This window comes from Phyllobates terribilis, unplaced genomic scaffold (assembly GCF_046119375.1).
Source record: "Phyllobates terribilis strain yellow unplaced genomic scaffold, ASM4611937v1 Scaffold_9__5_contigs__length_417890890, whole genome shotgun sequence".
Classification (NCBI taxonomy): Eukaryota; Metazoa; Chordata; class Amphibia; order Anura; family Dendrobatidae; genus Phyllobates; species Phyllobates terribilis.
Window position 1 is genome coordinate 240,262,027 of NW_027362769.1, and position 23,949 is coordinate 240,285,975.

At 42.4% G+C, this 23,949-nt stretch overlaps 1 protein-coding gene across 5 annotated transcripts in view; it reads left to right on the plus strand.

The window, feature by feature from the left end:
* The window catches only part of CARHSP1 (calcium regulated heat stable protein 1), a 52,247-nt gene that overhangs the window by 22,200 nt on the left and 6,098 nt on the right, over positions 1 to 23,949 (plus strand). For 4 of the 5 annotated variants that reach the window (XM_073647766.1, XM_073647764.1, XM_073647763.1 and 1 more), the window contains exon 2: positions 18,074 to 18,274. In XM_073647766.1, coding sequence (XP_073503867.1) covers positions 18,087 to 18,274 — 188 coding nt within the window. In that variant the 5' untranslated portion in view covers positions 18,074 to 18,086. Of the gene's footprint in view, positions 1 to 625; positions 742 to 18,073; positions 18,275 to 23,949 lie in introns of those variants that run through there. The other variant, XM_073647767.1, reaches the window with a different exon arrangement.

Genomic DNA, 23,949 nt, shown 5'->3' on the forward strand with positions numbered 1-23,949 from the left:
ACCCCTTCTTATTCCATATGTTTGGCACTGTTAAAATAAAACCACTTCTACTTTCCTCCGGCACCGTTCCAGCGGTGTCAACACTCGCATTTCCCAGGACTCACATGAGGTTGTTATGAAACGTGAGCCCGGTGCCCAATCAGCGCTGGCATCACTGTCCCCACCTTTGGGCGTATACAAAATCAAGAGAAAATGAGTGAACAGCCGCAGCTCACCACCTCTTGGTTACTTATACGTCTGAAGATGGGGACAGTGGCGTCAGCGGTGATTGGGCGCAGGGCTCACGTAAGTCCCAGGAACGCGAGTGCCGACACCGCTGGAATGGCGCTGGTACCGGAAGTGAGTATGTGTTTTTATTTTAATGGTGTCAAACATGAGGAATGAGAAGTGGTTGTACAAGTAGTGGACAACCTCTTTATAATTGTACCTACCGAAATGAATAGTGCTTACTGTAAAAATGTTGATGGAGGAGGGATAATCATATAGGGCTGTTATTCAGGGTCTTGGCTAGACCTCTTAATTTCAGTGAAAGGTAATGTTAACGTCTACAGCATATATAGACCTTTCAGACTATTGTTTGCTTTCTGCTTTGACTGTTTTTTTACAGCATGATCGCCCCTGGCAATGACCCTGAGCACAAGTGGGGTCTATAAAGACATTGTCTGACAGATAATGGTGTACAGGAACTGGAGGGGCCTGCACGAGATCTGCCCGCAGCCCAATCGAACACCTTTGAAATGAGTAAGAGCACAGACGCGATGAGAAGTTCTGGCTTATAAAGTCTGTCACTGCCTTCCCAAATGAACCACATCTAGTGTACACTGTCTGTGCAGACACTGAACCAGCAAGGAATGTAGAGCACATTTTAGGTCTAAGCCTTGAATATTGGACATTTGGTACACAGGCTGGAGAAGGATTTTAGAAGATTTGCCATTCCCTAGAAATAAAGCTCCATCTACCCTTCCTCCTCCACCCTGAGCTTTTTGCATCTGAATACAAAGCTGTTGTTGCTATGTGAGCATCATGTGTAGCTTATTCTAGAGTAAACCCGTAAGGGTGCCATAGGGCTGGTGTACCAAACATGGCTTCTTATAGTACTAAATTTGTACCTGTAATGTGGCGCGAGGTTGTAGCCGTAGGCAAGGTACTCATCTCTTATGCCCTGGCACGTTACATGAAGATGGGGGTCCTGGCTGGGTGTGTGGACTTTGTCTAGAGGAGCCCTATGCCCTTATAGGCCTCTTGATGCCGGTTACTTCGACTGGCCAGGACCAGAAGTTGGGAAGTTCAATGAGAGAGACCACCACTCAAAAATAAACGGTCTTTTACTCAAGATTAACTTGGTGGGAACGATGTACAATAGATAGCAGGTGGATAACTTCACAAACGTTTCTTTCACAGTACTGACCATCTTCATACATGGTCTCTCTACCCTTCAAGTTTACTTGTTCCTGTCTCAAGTTTCTCTGTCTTCACCACCACCTAGCACAGTATTACAGTCCAGTTAATGAGTCCTGTCCTCAACCCTTGGTTCCACGTCCTCTTCCCTCTTAAGGTAACTAGTTTGTAAGTATGGCCAGTACTTGGCTTCTAAGCTTGCTGACTCCTTGGAACTCCCACCCGGGGCACTCTCTTCATCTCACATTCTCTGTTCCGTCCTGGCCCGTTACCTTTCTGAGTTATAAACGTGGGGCCATACTGCTGGGCGTCTTGTCTCAGGACACGTCTCCAGTACTTTACTCTGTTCTTTCGTCACGTCTCCCTCTTTCTCTGCTCAGGATCTTGCTATCCACTGCCTCAGTCTTCACGTGTCGGGGATACCCACGTCAAGCAACTCTTCTTAGTACTCAGACCATAGGTCTGCTCTAGATGCAAGCTAGGCCTGAATGGACCTTCTAACAGGACGCTGTCTCTGTCCCTTCACTTTAGTCCCTCCCACTCTGGGCTAGTCCCAATTATTAACATTGCCCCCCCCCCCCCCCCCCCCCCTGTTAACTACCTGTTGTTGGGCAGAGCACAACTCTTTCACTAACAGCACATGTCACAATACTCATTATACACCATAACAATACTCGTGTCTTCAAGGGGGAACGTGAGCAGTATGTCCATCTCCTTACATAACGAACATGCTTTAAAAATCTGTTGACTCCCAGTGTTCACATGACACGAAGTAACGTGAGCACTGCAGCCCTTCAGCGGCCTTTCTTCAGATGGAGTTTTGTATTTTAATAAAATATTCAGGATAATTAGGCTTAACAAGGCAAGATGATAAATTTAAAACATGAATAAAATAAGTGAGTAAAATAAAAATGTTGAAGTTAAATTTTTATTCTGAATATACAGTTCACTGCTATAAAGAAATCCTTCTTTTCCTCATGCCTGAAGACACCAACGTTGCCCTGAAAGTTTGCTCTTTGCCATCTCTTCAGTAAGCCATTAAAAGGTATCAGTTGATAGTAACATGCACCAGTTGGTGCCCAGAATGCACGTTCCAGCGATTTCTACTGATAAAATATGGTCGTGGCGGATACAGTAATGTGAGATCCAAATACCTGAGTAACAAAATTGGGAAAAACGTCAACAATTTGCTAATGGTACGTCTACACACCAGATTTGGGAGTACTCATCTTCAGTATTCATGAGCGTGCTGCTCCCCATCCTTCCGGTTTCCTGTTTGCCTTGTGGTGCTGTGCTCCTCATGATTGACAGTTCAGGCTGGAGGCATGGTTGAGCCGCTTATCTGAGCTCTTTTCTTCGATGCTGCAAGCAGTAGCCACATTTGAGCAACACCGGGGGCACTGAAGATGGCGGATCCAGGTATCTTGCCTGCTTCAGCGCAGAGCATGCAGACTTTTAAGCAAAGTGTTTGCAAGCATATGCTCATTGTCTAAGAAACCGGCCACTCATAGACTGTAGGGTGGCCGGTAACCTGGGCAACAAGCTGTAACTACAGAATTAAAAATCTCTCTGTTCTTGCACATAGAGTATTTTTTAATGGGCTGTAAATTACACAGTTGCTTGTTACAATAGCAATTTTACCCATTTAACAACATGACACTTCTCCTTTAAGCATACTGTGGTATAGATTTTAACACATCATTGGCTACAAACACCTGTAATGAAAATGAGAATTGCAAATATTGTTTGTAGTAACTGCTGTGGGAGAAATGTGATTCAGTGAGATTTATCTGAATGAGTCAATAGCAAATGCTCTACTCGCAGGATACATTTACGTGGCTTGCCGTTAATTGGCCGGCGATCAGCTACATGTTTTATGATTTGTCTGTTGTTTAATAGACTGTTTAAACCGGCCGACTTGATCAATTCTTGTTTGGTTTTTAAGAAAACCTTTCTCACTGTGCTGCACACCAGTTAGATAGGGAAGCATGACAGTCAACAGGGTTCACGTTCAATTAATTTTTTTTTCCCTGGCTGCAGTTTGCTATAAAAAAAAAACCCCACAAAAAAAACCCACCTCTCTGTACTCTCCTTCCCAGAGTCCACTGATAAGTCTCAGCCGCTGTTCCCGATATCTGGCATTGACTGCAGCACTATTGTCATATTGACAATGGCAGCCAATCAGTGAGCTCAGTGGCTCCAGCAGGGTGTTACTGTGTAGTTACTGAATCACTGAGCTCGCTGATTGGCTGCTGCACTGTTGATGTGACCTTAGTGCTGCAGCCAATATATACAGTGGTTTGCGAAAGTATTCACCTCCTTGGCTTTTTACCCATTTGGTTACATGAAAACCTGTGTTTTAAATATTTTTGTTATCCGATTTGTGAGTGATGCATCAGCAGTAAATAGTCTTAAGTTGGTGAAGGAAAGTGAGAAAAATATACGTTTCAATTTATGGGATCAAATAACTAAAAATTGCCATGTGCATATGTATTCAACCCCCTAAAGTCTGTATTTTGTAAAGCCTCAATTTGTGGCGATTACAGCTGCAAGTCCCTTTGGATAAGTCTCTATGAACTTTCCACATCTCGCCACTGGCATTTTTGCCCGTTCCTCAAGGTAAAACTGCTCGAGCTCCTTCAAGTTAGATGGTTTCTTCTGGTGAACAGCAATCTTCAAATCTGACCACGGATTCTCAATTCTATTAAGGTCTGAGCTTTGACCAGGCCACTCCAAAACATTTACACATTTCCCCTTAAACCACTCGAGTGTTGCTTTAGCAGTATGCTTTGGGTCCTTGTATTTTTTGGAAGGTGAACCTCCGTCCCAGTGTCAAATCACCGACAACAGGTTTTGCTCAAAAATATCCCTGTATTTCGCACAATCCATCTTCCCCTCGACTCGGACTGTTTTCTCTCTCCCTGCTGCCGAGAAAAATCCCCACAGCATGATGCTGCCTCCACAATGTTTCACTGTGGGGATAGTGTTATTGGGGTGTGGAGCTGTGTTGGTTTGGCACCAGACATAGCGTTTACATTGGTGTCCAAAAAGTAAAATTTTGATCTCATCTGACCACAGTACCTTCCTCCATACATTTGGAGAGTCTCCCACATGTCTTTTAGCAAACTCAAAAGGAGCCTTACAATTTTTGTATGTAAGTAAAGGCTTTTTTCTGCCCACTTTTCTATAAAGGCCATCTCTATGGAGTGTATGGCTTATTGTGGTCAAATGGACAGATACTCCAATCTCTGTGTGGGAACTCTGCACCTCCTTCAGGGTTACCTTTGGTCTCTGTGCTGCCTCTCTGATTAATGCCCTCCTTATCCGGGCTGAGAGTTTTGGTGGGCGGCCCCCTCTTGGCAGGTTTGTTGCGGGTTTTGTCCGTGTTTTGTTCATTTGACGATAATGGATTTGATGCTGCTCTGGGAATCATCAGACATTGAGATATTTCCTTATAACCTAACGCTCCAGTCTCAGAATCACTTTTTAGGGTGAACCTCCTGTAGGACCTCGCTCCTTATTATGTGATAAGACTCTGATCCCATGTGGCTTCTCCATGAAAATACAGGCAGATTACTGTATGTTTTCCACCTGCCAGTCTCCTAAAAGTATATACTTTGTTCTTCACTTGCTGGAACTAGAAACTTAGGGAGCCACTTGCTTTTCATCTGTTCGTCCCAGTCACAATCTCTACTTGTTGCCACTTTAGTCTGGACTTCAACAATGGACTCTAACCTCCAGTGCAGTCCATCCTCTCCATCTAGCTGAGGGGGTACATTGCTATTTCTAGGTACATTGTAAGGCACGCCAAATAGTATATCGTGATGTCAGCTTTTATATAATGGTGCGATGTCACAATAGCTACTTTCTTACTAGAGGACCTGGTATCCAGGAACGATTCTCCCAGATGCTGTGTGACCTGCTATAGAGACATCACACCAGTAATGAGAGTGAAAGGAGCGGCACGTCTTACAGAATAAAAGGTCTTTTCATCTAAATCTTTTTAATTCCCGTAACATTATTGCAGCCCGCGTCAATTAAACTGGGATGAGTTAAGTTAAATTGTCTAAATTTGATTATGAATGCTCGGATTCACACTAATGCAGGAAGCGCTCTGTTGAAAACTTTGATTATTTTTGGCGTTTCTGTGTTAATGAGTGGCAACAATCAATGTTATGACCTCAACTAAAAGCTGGTAATGGGCCCTGTTTATGTACGCTTTAGTAACCAGAACACTTCCACTTCCTCTTACAGATTGTTTCCTTTCGGTCCCATAATTTCAGCCTGAATTATTATAAATGATACAAGTATATTGATGGTTTTGAAATAATAGGATGCACTTTTTAGCACAAAATAAAAAAAAGTCCTTAGTAAAGTCTTATGGGGGCAGAGCGCATATAAAGGGAAGAGTACAGCAATTCATTTTCTGGAGTCTAGGGATGTACCGTAAGTAAATAGGATCCCCAGTGCAATAATGGGCTTCTGCATGTGTGCGGTCATTATTATCGACCACTTGTAAGGAATCAAGTGTCATCAGACTTTTGTAAATCTCTATATGACTCTGTTCACGTGAGTGTCATCTGTGGAAGAAACTGATATCACATGGACAGCACTTGGACCAATGTAATTCAATGTGGCTCTCCAGTAGACAGTTTGCAGCATTCAGTAGTCTTTTCCGTATTTCAGAAGATACTTGCCTATTCAGTGCTATAGGTGTACAAAAAAAAATGGATCCCATGCAGATTATCCGTGAAGCATCTGACTTTTCTGGATACATTGCAGTTTTTAAGGGTACGTGCCACGATCCGTAACAGCAGTTATACAGTAGAAGCACAGTGGATGGGATTTATAGAAATCCCATGCCCACTGTGCTTCTGTTTGACGCTGGGTAAACTCACCTGCGATGCAGCTTTATGAGCCACAGCAGCTCAATTTCTGTTGTGGAGACGCTAGTATAGGGTATAGGGTGCGGTAACTCCGCATGTGTTCAATTACTGTTATTGTGAACAGTTAAGCAAGTTGAAGATAAAATGATCTGTAAAACTCCCAAAGTTAAAGATGACACATTTTAAAAATTACAAAAGGAAAATGGGCCATTGCAAAGGTTTGGACACTCTTGGAAATTTGTGTGCTCAGATAACTTTGACCAAGGTTTCAGACCTTAATTAACCTGTGTCCTGCGTCCTCACCATAAAATTCAGCATCATAAGTATGCAAAAGAACATCTAAACAAGAATGATGCATTCTGGAAACAAGTCCTGTTAAAATCGAACTCTTTGGCCACAATGATCAAAGGTACGTGTGAAGAAAAAAGGGCACATCATTTCAGGAAAAGAACATCTCACCAGCTAATAAGCTTGGGTGGATGAATCATGCTTTGGGGTTGTGTTGCAGCCAATGGCACGGGGAACATTTCACGGGTACAGGGAAGAATGGATTCAATGAAATTTCAACAAATTCTTGATGCAAACATAACACTATTAGTAAAAAAGCTGAAATTGAAAAGAGGATGGCTTGTACAAATGGATAATGATCCTAAACGCATGTCAAAATCCACACTAGACTACCTCAAAAGGCGAAAGCTGAAGGTTTTCAAATGGCCCTCACTGTCCCCCGATCTGAATATCATTGAAAATCTGTGGCTAGTCCTCAAAATAGCAGTTCATGCAAGACAACACAGGAATCTCACATAACTGGAAGAATTTTCCAAGGAAAAATGGATGAAAATCCCTCCAACAAGAATTGAAAGATTCTTGTCTGGCTACAAAAAGCGTTTACTAGCTTTCAAAAGGGGGTGCTACTAGACACTAACCATGCAGGATGCCCAAACTTTTGCATTGGCCCATTTTCCTTCTTGTAATTAATATTTTGCCTAAAATACAAAGGAAATCTTTAACTTTAGGCCTTTTAGACATTATTTCATCTTTAACTTGCTTAACTGTTCATAATAACAGTAATTTTGATCAGGGGTGCGCAAACTTTTACATGCCACTGTACATGTCATACGCTCGTGGGTAATTGGCCTTAGGCTATGTGCCCACGATACAGAAATGCTCAGGACTTTTTCCTGAGCGTTTCTGCATCTCCCTGGCAGAAAAAAACTGATGCGGATTGTACATGCGTTTTTTCCTGCCAGGGACATGCGGATGTGAAGCGTTCTTCACTTGCATTTCCACATGCGGGTTGACAAGCGCTTTCCAAGCGATTTTAGCATCACTTGGAAAGTGCTTGTCAACTTGGTCACACTATATAAATCCATGCAAGCAGCATGGATTTATATAGTGTGACCCGAGAGAATGTCAAAAAATAAAAAAATAAATATACAGTGGTGGCCAAAAGTATTGGCACCCCTGCAATTCTGTCAGATAATACTCAGTTTCTTCCTGAAAATGATTGCAATCACAAATTCTTTGGTATTATCTTCATTTAATTTGCTTGCAAGGAAAAAACACAAAAGAGAATGAAGCAAAAATCAAATCATTGATCATTTCACACAAAACTCCAAAAATGGGCCAGACAAAAGTATTGGCACCCTCAGCCTAATACTTGGTTGAACAACCGCTTCCGGTAACCATCAATGAGTTTCTTACAATGCTCTGCTGGAATTGTAGACCATTCTTCTTTGGCAAACTGCTCCTGGTCCCTGATATTTGAAGGGTGCCTTCTCCAACCTGCCATTTTGAGATCTCTCCACAGGTGTTCTATGGGATTCAGGTCTGGACTCATTGCTGGCCACCTTAGAAGTCTCCAGTGCTTTCTCTCAAACCATTTTATAGTGCTTTTGGAAGTGTGTTTTGGGTCATTGTCCTGCTGGAAGACCCATGACCTCTGAGGGAGACCCAGCTTTCTCACACTGGGCCCTACATTATGCTGCAAAATTTGTTGGTAGTCTTCAGACTTCATAGTGCCATGCACACGGTCAAGCAGTCCAGTGCCAGAGGCAGCAAAGCAACCCCAAAACATCAGGGAACCTCCGCCATGTTTGACTGTAGGGACCGTGTTCTTCCCTTTGAATGCCTCTTTTTTTTCCTGTACACTCTATGTTGATGCTTTTTGCCAAAAAACTCTACTTTTGTCTCATCTGACCATTCTTCCAAAACGTTTTAGGCTTTCTCAGGTAAGTTTTGGAAAACTCCAGCCTGGCTTTTTTATGTCTCGGGGTAAGAAGTGGGGTCTTCCTGGGTATCCTACCATACAGTCCCATTTCATTCAGACGCCGACGGATAGTACGGGTTGACACTCTTGTACCCTCGGACTGCAGGGCAGCTTGAACTTGTTTGGATGTTAGTCGAGGTTCTTTATCCACCATCCGCACAATCTTGCGTTGAAATCTCTCGTCAATTTTTCTTTTCCGTCCACATCTAGGGAGGTTAGCCACAGTGCCATGGGCTTTAAACTTCTTGATGACACTGCGCACGGAAGACACAGGAACATTCAGGTCTTTGGAGATGGACTTGTAGCCTTGAGATTGCTCATGCTTCCTCACAATTTGGTTTCTCAAGTCCTCAGACAGTTCTTTGGTCTTCTTTCTTTTCTCCATGCTCAATGTGGTACACACAAGGACACAGGACAGAGGTTGAGTCAACGTTAATCCATGTTAACTGGCTGCAAGTGTGATTTATTTATTGCCAACACCTGTTAGGTGCCACAGGTAAGTTACAGGTGCTGTTAATTACACGAATTAGAGAAACATCACATGATTTTTCAAACAGTGCCAATACTTTTGTCCACCCCCTTTTTTAGGTTTGGTGTGGAATTGTATCCAATTTGGCTTTAGGACAATTCTTTTTGTGTTTTTTCATTGAAGACAAATTAAATGAAGATAGTAATACCAAAGAATTTGTGATTACAATCATTTTCAGGAAGAAACTGAGTATTATCTGACAGAATTGCAGGGGTGCCAATACTTTTGGCCACCACTGTATACTTACCCTCCGATGGCCCGCGCTGTCTTGCTTCGCTCGGTTCCGGCTGCCGGCAGCGGTAGACTGAAGGACCTGCCGACGTCAGCGTCGTGTGACCCGTCACATGACTCTGACGTCAGCGCAGGTCCTTCATTCCATTGCGAAGTGCCGGGAAGCAAGGAGGAGCGGGCCCCTAGAAGGTAAGTATACATTTATTTTTTATTTTATTCTTTTTTTACAGCTTTTTTAATGGTACCTGGGTCCGGAGGAGAGTCTCCTGTCCTCCACACCCAGGTACCATCCACACATTAGAACGCGCCAATTGCGCAAGTACAGATGCAGTCTTGCAGAATTGGCGCGTTCTAATGCAAGTCAATGGCGGCGAAAACGCAGCACTTCCGCAAAATAATTGGTAGTGCTGCGTTTTTTTCCGCAATGATAATCCGCAGCGGAAATTTCCGCAGCATGTGCACAGCACATGCTGATTATCATTGGGGGACATGGCAGGCCTTCTACCATGCGTTTTTTAAGCGTTTCTGTAGCGTTTTTGCCGCTGCGGAAACGCTTAAAAAACGCATCGTGGGCACACAGCCTTACAGAGGATTCACGTGCCATGGATTTTGTTGCAGAAATTCTCTAACTCTACCATTCATATTGGAATTTGCATAAATCTATGTGTTTACTCCAAAACAACATTTTAATGGACAAATGGATTTGATTTTTTAGATTTACAAACTTCTGCAACAAAATCTTCTTTATGTAAACCTCTATTTTAAGATGCCATCCCACTAACTTTTTTTTTTAATCAGTAAATGGATATGTACATGAATGTAACATTGTGTGAGTGTATTAATATACTCATCTACCCCTGCTCTCTCCGGTGTCCAGCATTGTTCTTCTCCGCTTCTCTGTGACGTCACCGATCTGCAGATTGGCCGGGTCACACTGCGCTCGTCAAGACCCTGGAGTCAATTTTACAATGTAAGCCTATGAAGCGTCAGAACAAGTCTCCATGTCCAAGTCAGAACAAGGCTCATGCATAGTGCATAGAACAAGCCGTCTAGTCACAATTGCGGTGACGTCACTCAGAAGCGGAGAAGATCTAGTTGGAGAGGTCCATAGTTTGGAGTTGAAAAATGATACTTTTCTCAGAGGCACCATCGTGCTGAGTGGAGCTTTACTTTGTGGTCAGGCGCTCTACCAAAGACTTTGGACCTTCTATTCTGGAAATAGGTTGAGGATGCAGCTCTTAGTCCTTTTTTTACTTCTTTTTGAAATATATAAAAACTCAAGTTAGGGTTAATTTTTCTCCTATAGTCTGTAGGTGCACATTCAGATTTAGACAAAAAATGAACCTGCTGATTTTGGCATGACCAGCTGAGTATTTCATGTCTGTGAGGGTGTCACGACTGTTTGTCCAACAGCTATCTTCTTATGGATCATCATGTCCAACACTAGATTACCATTGAATATTAAGCCTTTCTATATACCCTAGGCCACTTGGGGAAAATTGAACCAAACCCCACTTTTACTCTAGACCACCATGGTAAAAAATATGAGATTAGAAACAATTGAGTTCATCAGCTCAGCAATTTCAGGGTAATGACTAGGTGGGTGCGGTGCATGGACAAGGCGGTTCCCAAATAATGGATGAAGTAAAGATCAAAAGTAATTGCAAGGCCCTTTTGGGCTTGAAACGCGTAGGTCAAGTGTTATCTTGTAATTTCACATCTCTCATTTGAGCAACTTATCCATATATGATGTTTTAAAATTAGTTTTTCCAGATGCTGGAACCATTTACTTTCTGTAAAATATCAATCCCATTTTCTACTTTTGATCCCCAAGAAAGGAGGCCCCATCTGAGACCACCAAAGTTAGTGGGATTAATCCTCCACTTTACCAATAGGAAGTCCTTTTCCTTTTTCTGCTGTCTAAACCTGCGTCTTGTAGTATGATGCTTCTTCCAATTTGAAAACTACTGTAAGGATATAACCATGTCACGTTTTACTGCAAAGAAAGCAGCATTTTACTGTCCTAGGAAAGTGAATGAGATTTCGGAAATCTTATGTAGATGTTGCTTATTTTTTCCTTGCAGCTTTGAAGATTCATGTGTGCAGTGTCCACAAAAAATGAAGCCTGCCAACACTCACTAAGATGGGCGTTCGTTCAAAGCTCCAAGGAGCCCACTTGGAGGATTAACAGCAGAGAGGCAAACACACCGCGTCCAGTCCAGGGTGATGCACTTCAAGAGTTGAAGTTTATTCCGCCATCATATGGACTGGACGCTGTGTGTTTGCCTCTATCATATGTGCAGCATGTCAATTCTTACAGCGTTTTTGCAGCATTATTCCCCCATTCTAATGATTAACGCATAAAAAAGCATTGAAGACGTGTGATTTCTATGCAGTGATTTTCCTGCCAATACATGTTTTTGATTTATAAATGTCTGCAGCAAATACTTAAAGGGGTATTCACATCTCCAAAATCCTATCCCAATATGTAGTAGGTGTAATAATAATTATATTAGCAAATATCTCCAATTAGAAATGTAGTAATTTGTTAATATTATTATTACACTTACTACATATTGGGATAGGATCTTGGAGATGGGAATACTCCTTTAACATGTGTGCATGCCCTAATTCTGTATTGTAAACGGAAATGAAATGTGCCGCTTCATAATCCTATTTTGCTTCTCCAGTCTTTCCTCTAAAACATATATATAGTTTTAAAAAAATAATAGTATTGGGATGGGTATAAAATGTGCAGTTGAACTGTAGTACTGAAGTTCCTTTTTATAAGGACTGTTTTCTGGATTTCCTTGTATTGCTGCATTGGTGACATAATTGGAAAGCCTTGTGTATAGGACAGAGGCAAATAGGACCAGTTAATTATTTTGTCATTGTTGTTCCCCCTTTATGATTATTGTTGTGGGTCTGCTAAAACATCAGCCTAGTAGTGAATGTCCAGATGTTGTTCCATCGTTTTCCCCTTAAGGGAATCTGCCAGGAGGTTTTTGCTATGTAATCTGAGAGCACCATAATGTCAGAGGAGAGGCCCTGACTACAGGGATGTGTCACTTACAGGGCTGTGTTTTGCTCTTTCAATACAGTCAGTGTTTTATCAGCAGGAGATTATCACTACAGGACAACTGGCCTTGTGCGTCCTGTTCCAACCTCACCTCCAGCACTGATTAGCAGCAGGAAAGAAAACTGTGACTCTATCATAACTGCTGCACCCAGTGAACTAAGTGACACACATCCCTGGTATCAGGGTCTCTGTCTCTACCTCATGCTGCTCAGATGGCAAAAAGCTGCTGATGGCTTCCCTTTAATTCTGTGTGTGTGAGGGGCATATGGGGATGTGGAGCAGCGCAGCAGGGTTACAACACCTGAAAAATTGGTTTATACAATGAATCAGCGCATAATGTCCATGTTCTGGTCATACAGCATTTAGTGGAGTTTGTTACCATTGTTTCCTTTTATAAAATCATGGTAATTTCTGTGTGCAGTGCATACAGGAATGCATGGAAGGTCATAGACCTGCAAAATGGCAGCATGATAAATGGCTGATAAGCCAATATATTATTCTAAAGTTATCATTTTGCACAGATCTTTTCTATATAATTCTGTTATTAGTCTGAGGAAGATGAACACACACCAGAGGTGTATCTGTCCGCCTCTAGCTGTCTGCACACCTGGTTGTGGTTACTTTGTGCTAAATCTGGAACTTAAGCCCAAACCGCCTTGTTTGTGGCCTTCATCCCTCCTAATGTAATGCTTGTACTCCTGCCTTCAGAGCAGTAAGAGACGCTCTGTGCCACATACTACAATGTAGCATAACATTTCACCAAGATATCTTCAGGACCCGCATATTGTAAGGTTATTTACAGCTACATTTATGTCACTTACACTATATATCTGCTGCTTTACAGAACTAAATCAGTAAAATCCCCGTATAGAGAATCTCCTGCCATGTGTGCTTTGTACTTTTTCCTCCCGGCTTTGCACTTTCTATTGCAATGTAGCGCCCTGCAGAAGAGACACTTTATTTGTTGTGTTGGATCCAATAATCCGCAGTCATTAGTTTAATTGACCAGCGAACCTTACCGGCATTCATGAAATCTGCCAATCAGCATTTATCTCGGTTGGTCTAGTTTTACATTTTGGGCAGGGCTACTGTAACTTCATAGAGAATTAAGCCGACTTTTGTTATGGAAAATCTCCCATTTCCACCACCCACTCTCCATGTGATGATTAATGCCTTCCATTTCAGCAAATGCCCGGTGATCAGCTATTTATGAGCAGGCTTTCCATGCCAAAAATATACGCTGGACCAGTAACTGTTCGGACTATATTAGATATGAAATGGAGCTTGCAAAATATGACCATGTTTCATTCCCCTTACATACAGAACTGTGGAGCCTGTAAGCCAAACCTCCGACTCCTTAATTTCCACGACTCCGACTCCCTCATACATGGCTGATGTTTAAGTGATAAATTTACTGTAGCGCAGATTCATCTCAGCTAAAAGTCTAGACCCTTAGATCAGGAATAGGACAGACATTTATAGGACATTTCAGAACTTTCCCAAATTCTTATGAAAAAATATTCCCCACAAACTGAATTGAACTACTGTACCCAATTTATTATATATTTTAGGAATCGGCGTTGGTCCATTTTATACCGACTCCGACTCCACAGCCCGGATTACATATATACTGTATATTTTTTCCCCTGGTTTTTCCTCTGGCTGCTTTACTCTAATTTAGGATCATTCCCATTGTTAATTATTTTATTAAGAATATATGAGCGAATTTCTGTTTTAAAGAAACTCGCTCATACATGTAAAGCCACTGTTATAAGCTCAGATAAGGGGGTGGTTATTTTTGGCTAGGACCACGTGTTGTAAATCTTGCAGCATTGTAGATGTACATCAGCCTGAGAGTCCAGCACCGAGATGAATTCCTGATAAAATCCTTGATTTATTTGTTTCGAACATAAAAATCCATTACATAGAACCCGTTCAACCAGTTTATGAGTTTTACAAGAGTCGAAGTCATTGTAAATTAATGGCCGCAGGTTTAGTGCTCTCGCAATCTAGTTGGGAGCAGGTTTGGTGCCGGCTGGCAGAGACCGCCGGGGACATAGTTACATAGTTACATAGTTAGTAAAGCCGAATAAAGACTTGCGTCCATCAAGTTCGACCTGTTAGTTCTGTAATTGCTAAAGTTGATCCAGAGGAGGGCAAAAACCCCAAATGGTTTAGCCAATCTTCACCTGAGGAAAAATTCCCTCCCGACTCTGAAACCAGCAGTCAGAATAAATCCCTGTATCAACCTACTATTTTATTCTATTTTTAAGTATATGCTGAAATCTGCCTGGTATCTAGAAATGCATCCAGTCCCCGCTTGAACTGGTTTAGTGAATCCGACATTACCGTCTCCTCACTCAGTGAATTCCATATTCTCACTGCTCTTACCGTAAAGAACCCCTTCCTATGCTGGTGCTGAAACCTTTTCTCTTCCAGTCTTAGTGAATGCCCTCTTGTTACCGTAATATCCCTCCTTTTGAACAAATCCCGGGCAAGGTCTCTATACTGTCCCCTAACATATTTGTACACATTTATTATGTCCCCCCTCAACCTTCTCTTTTCCAGGCTGAATAGTCCTAATTTTGCCAACCTCTCTGGGTATTGCAGTCCCTCCATTCCCCTTATTAATTTTGTTGCCCTCCTTTGTACCTTTTCAAGCTCATTTATATCCTTTCTATATATTGGGGCCCATAACTGAGCACAGTATTCCAAGTGTGGTCTGACCAGTGCTTTGTACAGTGGAAGAACAATGTTCTCATCCTTTACAGCTATACCTCTTCTGATACATCCCATTACCCTGTTTGCCCTTACAGCAGCGGCCTGACTTTGGGCACTCCAATTTAGTTTGCTATCAATCAAGATGCCCAAGTCCTTCTCCATCTCTGAATTCCCCAATGATTTCCCATTCAGTGAGTACTGGTGACTTCCATTTTTCCTTCCCATATGTACATTTCTCCTCGTTAAACCTCATTTGCCATTTAATGCTCCACCTACCCAGCTTATCCAAATCCCTCTGAAGGTCTTCACTATCCTCTTTTGTATTAATTATTTTACATAACTTTGTGTCATCTGCAAATATTGATATTTTACTATTTATCCCGTTGACTATGTCGTTAATAAAGATATTAAATAACAATGGGCCTAGTACAGACCCCTGTGGTACCCCACTAGTGACGCTTACCCAATCTGAGTATATTCCATTTATAACCACCCTCTGCCTTCTATCCTTTAGCCAGTTAGCTACCCACTTGCAGACATTAGCTACCCCTAAGACAGGAGAGAAGCAGTTAAAATCAGTTCCCACTGTTGGACATGGAGATTGTGAAACGACAGGTATGAAAAATTGCTGGGCCTTAGCAGTCCTAGAGCACTGTGTGATAATGTCACTTTGAGCAGATTTCCCTGGAAACTGTAGTTTTATACCAAATCAATCTATAGGGAAAATTCATCAAGGCTAGCGATTCTTACTCCAGACAGATTTTCATCAAAACTGTTGTAAGATTGGCTAAATTCATTAAGAGTAACCACACATACATATGTGTGTATATATTAAATATAACCTCTTTGCAAATCACATTATTAGGAAATTTTGTTTTCATTCCTGTAAAATAAAAAAACATGCTTCCAACTCTCTCTGCTTTTCCACCAGTCTGCCTGCCTTTAGCTGCATTGATATCAGAATGTAGTTTGGAGTACAGGTGATGGCAGTGATGGGTCAGCTCAGCACCTGTGTCGTACTAAGGCCGGGGTCCCACTAGCGTATGGCATCTGATGCGAGAGCATCGGCTGCGATATGCTAATGACATTCGGCTGCTGCTCTGCGGCAAGCCAGAGCCGAGTGTCAGTTCTCCGTGCTCCAATCCTCTCGCACAGAATATCACAGCACAGCTGCGGAGGGGACGGAGAAAGTAATTTCTCCATCTCCTCTGTTGCTGGCATTGGCGGGAATCGCACTGCACTCGGGTTATATCCAAGTGCCGTGCGATGTTTCACACGCATCCATAGGCTTATATGGATGTGTTCGATCCGAATGCAGCATGCTGCGATTTTTTTTCAGCCCAATCACAAACCGATCGGCGCTGGAAAAAAAAGGCCACTGAGCACATCATCATAGGATGAAATTGGTCCGAATGCAATCCGATTTTTTTATTGGATTGCATTTGTCTTATTTATTCGCAAGTGAGAGGTAACTCTGAGGATAAGCTGCTGCAGGAGATTGTTCTGCTAAGCACAACACTCAGAGGAACAGACCAGGGCTGACCCATCACTGCCATGAGCTGTACTCCAAACTACATTCTGATATCAGTGCAGCTGAAGGCAGGCAAATACGCTATGGAAACAGCAGTGGCTTAGAAACCAACTGCATGCAATTTTTGCAGAAATTAAGACACATTACCTAATAAAGTGTTTTGGTAAGTGTCATCACTTTTCAGGTAGAACAAATTTAATTACAAAAATGTAATCAAAAGTTTTTAGTTTTTCTGTAATTAATTTTGTGCATCTTTTGACTGTCCAGAATCAGAAATATACTGTAGCTGTGAACAGATTTCTATGTACCCTATTCCTCTTTCCAGTGCAAATTATAGTGAATTTGGTGGACTGTGGTTGTCCCTGGCTCTCATAATTTTCACCCAGTCTCTCTCTCTCTCTTTTTTTTTTTCGACTTTTTTTTTCTCTCGCTCTCTTCTTTTTTTTCTCGTTTTTTTTTTCTCTCACACTTCTTTTTTTTTCTCTTTTTTTTCCTCTCGCTCTTTTTTTCTCTCGCTTTTTTTTCTTCTCTTTTTTTTTTTTTTTCTCGCTCTTTTTTTTCTTCTCTTTTTTTATTTTTTTCTCGCTCTCTCTTTTTTTTTCGACTTTTTTTTTCTCTCGCTCTCCTTTTTTTTCTCGCTCTTTTTTTCTCACACTTCTTTTTTTTTCTCTTTTTTTCCTCTCGCTCTTTTTTTTCTTCTCTTTTTTTTTTTCTCGCTCTCTCTTTTTTTTTCTCTCGCTCTTTTTTTTCTTCTCTCTCTTTTTTTTTTTTTTCTCGCTCGCTCTTTTTTTCCCTCTTCCCCCCCACCCCACCCTCCCCCGGAAATCCAAACACTAAAAAGAACTCCCGGGAGAAGTCTGTGTTCGGAGTTCAGGTACAAGCCCTGAACTTTACAGTTCGGGTTCACTCACCTCTACTTGATCATAGAGTAGGACCGGCTACTTGATTTTGAGCTTGAACATTGGGCAGACCAATAAATGACAACTTGCACAGAATAATTTCCTACAAAACTGAATATTTAGCTGCTCCTCGTGCCAGCGATCCCATGGTCATAACTTCATCATCTCGCCGTGCTTGAGATTACCTGGGTAGCACATGACGAGAAGCGCTGCACCCATACAAAGAGCATGCACCCGTCTTATAATCATAAATAGCTACAATAAATGTTTGTAGAAAAGTGCAGTGTATAATATCCAGAGCAGTTATTGAACAGTCAAGTAATCACTTTGTATCTATATTTTTTTCGGTTATATTTTCTTGTGTTTCTGCAGATCCTCTATGAATGATGCATGTAATAGTCAGAAATGTTTATTTCATTAGCTCATGCTGGCAGGGAATAATACGGGATGGATCATTTGTACGTATAACCTTTCGGAAAATTTAGAATAAAGCTCATGCACATATTTTGTCTTTGTTCTGTGCCTTTCAGATAAGAAACAGAAATGTCATCTGACTCCACCTCCCCTGTTACTGGCACATCCAGCGAGTCGCCAGTATCTCCCCAATCTCCGGAGTCTCCAAAGACCCTTAATTTACCAGGCCCTCGACGAATAAGAGATCGCTCTCCTTCTCCTATGAGACACCTCATACCCAGTCCGCTCCCAACCAGACGTACAAGAACATTTTCTGCGTGAGTCTATTTATCTTTTTTTTTTCACTTTTTAGGTCTATAACAGGTTATCATTTGTATATGGTGGCAGCTTCTTGATCTAGGTAAATGGCAAAATGAATTTGGTATTGTTCCATAACTGGTCATATTTAACATGGTATATAAAAGGAATCTGTCACCAGATTTTCGCTACCCCATCTGAGAGCACCATAGGGGCAGAGACCCTGATCCCAGCAATGTGTCACTTACTGGGCTGCTTGCTGCAGTTTTGATAAAATCTCTGTTTTATCTTCTGAATGCTGTATAACCTGTCCATACCACTGATTGACAGCTTTCTGTGTACACTGTGCATAGGCAGAAACCTGCCAATCTGTGGTGCTGGAGGGGTTATTCAGAGCTCATGAATATGGAGGACTACACGGCAGCAGCTTTACTAGTCCTCTAGTGATAATCCCCTATTAATAAACAGTGATTTTTATCAAAGCTACAGCAAGCAGCCCAGTAAGTGACAAATTGCTTGGATCAGGGTCTCTATCTCTGCATTATGCTGGTGACCGTTTCCCTTTAAAATAAAAAAAAAAAACATAACATGTCAGTGTTGCAAAATAAACAGTATTAGAAGATAAAAAAAACGAGAATCTACATTTTTCATCCTGCAGCATTGATCCAGAGTAATCTCTATAGTTATCATTCTTGTCTTGCATTCAAAGCAGATCTGCCAGCAGATTACACAATGAAAACTGCATTAAATAGATCTTGGACCTTAGGTGGCCGGTAGACTTGCTTTGAAAATCCAAGCTGGATCTGGTCTTCTAAATTGCTCAATTTATTATCAGGTGGTAAAACATTTAAAAAGGTCTTATTTTAACAATATAATGCAGCCTGGATAGGTCCCAACAGAGTGCAAGCCTGCCTACAAAATAATAATAAACTGTTAGTTCTACCAGGGAAGGACCCTATGTTTCCAAAGTCATACCATCCCATATCACTTATTCACAAGGACAGAAAAATATACAAAACTATGGCAGATTGTCAATCTTCTTAAATTGATAGGCTTCTGTCAGGTGGGTTCTGCAGCTTTTAATTTTTCCGTTGGTTTTGGATGTGGGCCACGCCATCCATCGGGTGAGTGGGGGGCCACCTATCGTTGCAGTCAGGAAAAGGAGACCATTAGCATGTATGCCACTTTTTCATTGTAGTTGAATGAAGATGACCATACTCTCATATGGCCACTTGTGCACATTGTCTACTCTTCTCCGTGTCCACAAAATGCACAATTAGTATCCATTTTTGCTTCCAAGCCATTCTTCTCTGGCATGAAAAATAAATGTAAGCAGTCACCAGCATATCTGAATGGCATCCTGGGTCACACGTGGCCCCCAAGCTGCAGGTTGTGCACCCCGTACTTTAGAGGTTAGATAATGGTGGAGCAGGAAGCCAAGTTTATCCCCTTGGATGGTTTGGTTGTAACTAGATCTAAAGAGAACCTGTCAGCAGGATTCAGCAATATAAAGTATGGGCATGGCCATAATGCCGCTGTTACACTGATTAAACTTGGTGAAGGAATCTGAAATCTGGTTCTTGTTTAATTTGCCTCTATAGTTTTCATCTAATGATCTCTCTGTGCATCAGGGTGGTACTGAGGGTAGGGTCGTCTTCAGCTCCTCTGCCTGCCTCCTGGGTTTCTATGGTTACTGATTGTTCAGTCTCCTTTTTGAACTTCCGCTCCACCGCCGTCCCTGGGGTGGGCAGCACGTGCGCAGTGCGATTCCACGACTGGTCTTCAATCAGCTGGCACTGGATGTGGCACACGCACAGATCGAGATTTTGGCTTAATGAAGATGACATTAATCCGTGATCTTGATCTGTGCATGCGCCACCTCTGGCGCCATTGTATTGAAGACCGGTCGTGGAATCCTAGTGTGCACGTGCTGCCCACCCCAGGGACGGCGGTGGAGCGGAACTTCAAAAAGGAGACTGAACAATCAGTAACCATAGAAACCCAGGAGGCAGGCATAGGAGCTGAAGACGACCCTACCCTCAGTACCACCCTGATGCACAGAGAGATCATTAGATGAAAAGTTTAGAGGCTGATAATCCGAAATCTGGTTCTTCTTGTTTAATCAGTAAAGCAGCATTATGGCCCTGTCCTTACTTTATATTGCTAAATCCTGCTGACAGGTTGTCTTTAACTGATGTGGTATTTTGTCAGTGACTAGTGGGAACCACATATTGCTGAAAAAGCATCTGTAAAAATGTGAGGACAATAAATAAAGATAATAGTATAAAATACACTTATTTATTTTAGCGAGGGAAAGGTGCCATGCCAGTACTCTAAATAGTACCAAAAATAATGCTGTGATGCGAACAACTGGAGAAATAACTCAACGGATTCCTGACATCCGTCATATAACAGGAGGCGTTGGAAGGATTTGTTTGGGCAAGATCAGGAGCTGACCATGCTTTATATGTGGCAAGGGATGACTTTTTAGGGTATGGGCACATAACACCTTTCTGAGGCGGTTTCCGTCTGAAAAAGCACTAAAAAAGTTAAAGAATGAACATCTGCATAGCACTATAGTGACTAAAGTGACTAGCGGTGTACAGGTCGCTTCTAACCGCTTCAGGCTATAAAAGCCGGAAAGCCGTTAAAAGATGAAGTATAGTCATTGTTTGGCTAGTTTCCGCATAGAAGCCTCTCACTATTTAACCCCTTTACGCCGCGGCCAATTTCCATTTTTGCATTTTTGTTTTTTTCTCCCCTTCTCAGAGCCATAACCCTTTTATTTTTCTATCCACTTAGACATATGAGGGCTTGTTTTTAGTGGGACAAGTTGTATTTTTCATTGACACCATTAAGTTTACCACATATTGTACTGGAAAACAGGGAAAAAATTCTAAGTGTGGAAAAATTGTGCAAAAATTAGAAGTTTGCATAAAAAAAATAAACTGGGTTTTGTCGCCATTTTCAGAGATCTGTAACTTTTTCATTTTTTGGTTGATGGAGCTGTGTGAGTGCTTATTTTTTACAGGGCAAGATGACGTTTTTATTGGTACCATTTTGGAATAAATGTGACATTTTGATAGTTTCTAATGTAGCACCCTGAGGATTCGGCTGCTACAGGGGTATTGCACCTCAACCCAGAGGTGTGATATTCCACTCCCGGGTAAGGATGGAGTGTGGAACTGAGCTCAGTTAGCTGCATGCACTACACACATCCCATTTCCGAGGAACAGACCGATGGTACTCCCACTAGAGAAATGTGCAGGTACGACAGTGTCTGTTCCTGGCTGGAGTGGGAGGGGGGTGGAACATCCCAGTAGTGTAGGGGCAGATAGGGGGAGCAGCCTGGGTAAAGCTAGGAGCTCATTGGGTGCTGGTCACCTGAGCTCACACATAGAGGGAGTATTTAAGGTGGGCACCATCTTAGATCAGGGTCAGTCAGTCTGAGAACCTGAGAAGCAGAGCAGAGGAGAAGAGCAGCTCCAAGGCCCAGAGAGAGAGAGGAGAAAGAAAGACCCAGAGGGGGAGAAAGAAGGAACTCCAAGAGCCCAAATTAGACCAGAGGGTGAAGAGTTGGCAACAGGGTACCGGATCCCAAGCTGGCAGAGGCTACAGCACACCTTAGCCAGGAACCGGAGGTCGTGGGCAGGATCGATCTGCCACGATCACCCACTAAATCCACCCGGAAGGCAGACCAGGAATAGGGTCAGGGAACCCAGAGACAAGGGTTTACCACCAAGAGGCCCGAGGGAGCCGGACATAGGTGGATCCCTGGTGGGGAAGGCCAGAGAAGAGGACAAGACAGAAAGGGAGCTCAGGACCACGCTCCAGAATCACCTGGGGGTTGGCCGAGTCCAGGACCTGGTGGACGCAGCACGGCTCGGGTGGTCACTCAAGGCCGGAGTGACCAGAACAACTGCAGTAAGTAAACAAACCCTGAACTGCACAGCCCGATTCTGAGTCTCATTTCCATCCCCGCTGCACCACCACAACCCCCATCCTCTGCAACTGACCCCCTGAGGCTATACCCCTCCCGTTGGGGGTTATACTACCTAAGCTGCACACACATCACCAGCCTCAGTGGACCCTGCTGCAGCGGCGGCCGTATTGACCGCAATTCAACGGGTGGCGTAGTCGACACAAAAGAACATCTAGTAACATCATAAGGACTGCCACACACTGAGTTTGACACCCTGGGCACGGACCGGGTCACAGCCACTCGGAGACTACAACCCCCATCTGATCCGGCTCCGGGTATCCCCAACAACACTGGCCCAGGGGGCGCGTCACTTACAGCGACCAAAAAAACGTAATTTTGGCATTCTTTAATTTTTTATTTTACTTATGGTGTTTACCGATTGAGTTAATTATTTTTATATTTTGAAAGATCAGACTTTTGTGATTGAGGCAGCACCTCATGGGTATTTTTTTATTTTTAGTAGGGAAAAATTAGCATGATTTGAGCATTTTATGTTTTTTTTTTTTTTTTTTAAACATTTTTTTTTAACTTTTTTCACTTTTCTTACAGAGTACATAGGAGACTTGAAGCTGCGATCGTCTGATCGCTTGTGCTATATACAGCAATTCCATAGCATCGCTGTATATAGCAGAAATCACAGTCTCCTTTGAAGCTCAGTCACTGGCAGGGTTTCACAGGAGCAGTGTAATAACAAGCACCGGGGTCTTCAGCAGACCACCAGTTGTTAAAGCAACCCATCAGAGCCTTGGGATCACGTCACAGATGCGCCGATGGGCGCATGGAATGATGCTTCCTTATGCTGACGCATGTTAAATGCTGCTGTCAAGCTTACAGCGGTATTTAACAGGTTAACAATCCTCTCCAACCGCAATTGTTAGAGGCAGGTCCTGGCTGTAACACGCACCCTGTGAGCCCGCTCCATACACGCTTCCGACTTGCATTGTACATGTACGGCGCATGTCATTGAGGGGTTAAAGTTTAAATGACATAAAAAAGACGTCGGCATCACTGCACAAATTCTGGTAAAAACGCCAATGAATACACTTCATCACTGACTGCGTTTTACTGGAGTGTCTTTGCCTTGGAAAACTCAGTGGGTTCGTCGGTATCTAAGAGATGCAGTGTGTACATAGCCTTATACTGACATCTACCTGCAACTGATGAGGTTGGACATGGCTCCATACTCAGCAGGTCAGCTGTGTCCATTACATCTACCTGGTTAGGGTGGGGGTCCCTCCACGATTTACCATGTCAGTCCACAGGCCCCTGCCATAATAGGAATTCATTAGGATGTTCAGTAGTACAATTATCAGAATACAATAGCTGCCTTTTGGTCATATTGCCTCCCTAAAAAAAAAAATGATCAAAATCTCTTATGAAATCCAAAATCCCAAAATAAAGCAAGAGGTTACACAGTCTCATTAGTACAATGGAATTGGTTTATGGCAACCAAAAAAACAAATTTATTGGTCTTGAAAAATTTGTTTTGTAAATTTATCGTCGACATCAGACCGGCACTCAGAATAAAGAGCGTCATTCTTACTGCACATAAAGAAAACCTATTTCCCATTCTTCTATTCTACCTTAAATACTCTTTTTATTGCCATCATTTAATTTACCATAGATTGTACTGAAAAATGACAAAAAACAAAACCACTATTTTGTCAGAAAACTAAAAAGCTTATGGCTCTTGTACATTCGGGATGAAAAACT